Source organism: Phoca vitulina, unplaced genomic scaffold (genome assembly GCF_004348235.1).
Source record: "Phoca vitulina isolate PV1807 unplaced genomic scaffold, GSC_HSeal_1.0 scaffold87, whole genome shotgun sequence".
Taxonomy (NCBI): domain Eukaryota; kingdom Metazoa; phylum Chordata; class Mammalia; order Carnivora; family Phocidae; genus Phoca; species Phoca vitulina.
Genome location: NW_022589790.1, coordinates 1,096,880 through 1,099,983, shown reverse-complemented (window position 1 = coordinate 1,099,983; position 3,104 = coordinate 1,096,880). Strand labels below are relative to the sequence as shown.

The window sequence follows — 3,104 nt, the reverse complement described above, 5'->3', positions numbered from 1 at the left end:
GTTTCGCGGCCCCCCAAGACTCGGTCCTCGGTCCCTCGGGCCCAGAATGCCCCTGCCCGCTCCTTCTTGCCGTCCTCGCGCCCCTTCCCCGCCCCGCTCCGTGGGCACTGCCGGCTGCAAGCCCGGCTCCCCGTCCCGCGTTCCCAGCGGGCCGCACACACACACCTTCCTCCACAGCCCTATCGCGCCCTCCCGGGACCGGCTGCTGGCTGAGTCACCCGTCCACACTGGGCACTAGGTGACCGTCCCTACCCGCGAGTCGGGAGCCCGCGCCGGGCCCGCTTCGCCGCCCACGAACGCGCCCCGGCCGGCGGCGAGCAGCGAAGTGCGCGTGCGCCGCACGGGCTTTATTGCGTCAGCGCGACTCCAGAGCGCGCGGCTCGATCATGAGCGCGCCGCTCGCGCCCTCGCGCTTGCGCATCTTCCTCTGCCAGGCGCGCGCCGCGGCCGCCGGGCTGGCCTGGCTGTCGAGCTTCTTCTCCAGCAGGTGCATGCGCGCCGTGGTCTCCGTCAGCATGTCCATGAGCAGCTCCTGCTGCAGCTTCAGGTAGTTGTTCTCCTCCAGGAGCACCTGGCTCCTGACCCGCGGCAGCGGCGGCTTCCAGCCCGAGACGGTCGGCGAGGACAGCGGCGGCCGCGACCGCACCGGCAGCCCCTCGGCGGTCCAGCGGCCGCCGCGGAACACGAAGGCCTCGTCGCTCAGGCGCGTGCGCGGCGCGCCGTAGCTGAGGCCCAGCTCGGCCTGGCGCGTCCGGTGGTCCAGCAGGTAGAAGGTGGACATGGAGGAGATGCGGCGCAGCGGCGGGCGGCGCGGCGAGAAGCGCCGCGAGCAATGGTCGGCCCAGAACTGCCGGAGCTGCTCCCACAGGCGGCCGGCGTGGCCCGAGGCCGGGCACCGGAAGGCCTCCAGGGCGAGGGCCGAGTGGGCCTAGTCCGGCGCGCGGGTGCCCGGTGCCGAGCCTCGAGGACGGGGACGACCGGGGCTGCGCCCTTGCCTCCGGAGCCCCGGTGTCCGGAACGATGAAGGCGAGCCAGGGGCACTGCTGGGGAGCAAGAGTCCGGGTGAGCAGCCTGCTTGGACGGGCTGGCCCGTCGGGCCGCGAGCACCGGTGGGCAGAGCTTAGCTCTGAGGCCGGCACCAGGGGCCAGCCAGCTGCTGGCCGCTGAGGAGCCCGTCCCTGCGCCCTGGGCCGACGGAAGTGTCCTGAAACTACCTTCCCCAAAGACCACTGTGCGTCAGGCGCAGGGGACGTGTGTGCAGACGGAGGACCGCAACCCTGGCTTTCCGAGCCTCGGCGGGGCTGCTGGAAGGGGTTAGGGGCCCGGGAGTTGGGCATGGTAGAGACAGGGACTTACAAGTTAAGCAGGGCTTTGCTAGGTGAATTGGGGGTAGATGAGGGAGAGGGCCCCTAGGCAGAGTGAAGAGCCGGGCACGGCTTGCCTGTTCCGGACGTGAGGAAGAGCTTGGAGTAGGGTCGGTGTAGGGTGCTCGGCTGCGAATACAACAGGAAGCTGGAAGGGGGACCAGGGCCTAAACTGCATTCTGGCACCGCTGGTTTACAAAGCCAGGGCTAGCTCTGGATTCAGAAAAGTATTCGGTAGGATATCTGAACTAACCAGTGGCATCATGCGCCCTGGGCCAGACCTGGTCTGGGCAGGGGTTCTTAGCCTGTGGCCGCCCTCAAGATGCTCCTGGTCCAGCTTGGAACCCAGATGTGTGTGTGGATGACAGTAGTTCAGTATGCTCAGTGACGTGCCGTGGGCTAGGACCAATGCTTAGGATTCGAGGCCATAGGGGGTATGCAGACTACATCCTCAAGGAAGCTGAAGGACAGGTAACAAGTCTCATTCTCTGTCTCCCCTAAAGCCTGGAAGTGCTGACTCTAGTCTACGGGAAAAGGACTATATGTTCCCTCTTCTCCCACATGGAGGGTGAAAAGGGCAGGAACCCTCTGTCATGCCTACATCGATCCAATACACACGTGTTCCTCTTGCACGTAGCTGGGCTGAGGGGATGGTACTGTCCCCTAGATCTGACTCCGGGCGACATCCCTGAAAGCCCCAAGAGGGCCCGAGAGGGTGCAGCCGGCCCGCGTGCAAGGCTGCATGCTCCCAGAGGCCCTCCCCAGGAATCCTCCCTGCAGGTTGGGCCTCACCTGGAGGACGCGCCGGAGGTGCTGAGCTGCTGCCCCGGGCCTGGCCCATGTCTGAGCCGCTCAGCTGCTCTCCCCCAGCTGTGACTCACAATGCCGCCAGGCCGGACTAGCCCAGGACAGGAGGGCTGCCCACAGTCCGGCCATAAAGCAGCCTCTGCGCTCTCCCCGTATTCCCGCAACACATGTGTAGAGTGTTTGCTGCGTTCCCGGCACAGCTCTGCAGAGCCGGAGATAGGGATTTGATGTAAGGGAACGAACAAGGTAGTCCCCCGTGAGGCTTACCGAGGGTGGTATGGGTCAGGTTCCCAGAAGCAGAGCCAGAGGTGAGAATTCTTGTTTGAGTGATTTACTGGGGAAGTGCTCTCCGGAGAAGGGTGTGAGAGAAACAGGACAGGGCAGGGAAACAAAGGAAGCAGGAGAGTGGCCTCAAGTGGAAACTAGCTTCAGCCCCATCCCCCAGGTAACTGCATAAATTGCACCACAGAGTTAGGCCTCCTTACCACAGGAAGGCCAGTCTTTTGTACCCTCCCTTCTCTCCCACACCCTCATTTCCCATCAGTTATTGGCAGGGGCAGCTGTGAGTTGTCAGCCAACACTTAGGGCACATGTGGGGTGAGTGCATCACCAGGAAAAGGGCTCTGTGGGGCCCCAACAGCACAGAGGTGGGAGGAAGGGAATAAATAATAAAAATGAATAGAAGGGGCCCCTGGGTGGCTCAGTGGGTTAAGTGTCTGCCTTCGGCTCAGGTCATGATCTCGGGGTCCGGGTATCGAGCCCTGCATCTCGGGCTCCTTGCTCAGCGGGGAGCCTGCTTCTCCCTCTCCTTCTGCCTGTCACTCTGCCTACTTGTGCTCTGTCAAATAAATAAATTTTTTTAAAAGTTTTTTTAAGCTGTACATCCAACGTGGGGCTTGAACGCATGACCTTGAGTTCAAGAGTCAGGGGTGT

At 63.5% G+C, this 3,104-nt stretch overlaps 1 protein-coding gene across 1 annotated transcript; it reads right to left on the bottom strand.

The window, feature by feature from the left end:
• Nucleotides 1-355: 355 nt before the first annotated feature.
• CBY3 (chibby family member 3) lies at nucleotides 356-1,626 on the bottom strand. Its single transcript, XM_032395766.1, is given in 3 exon segments — nucleotides 356-1,119; nucleotides 1,442-1,493; nucleotides 1,618-1,626. Coding segments are annotated over 3 exon segments (825 nt in total).
• Between the last annotated feature and the right edge of the window lie 1,478 nt (nucleotides 1,627-3,104).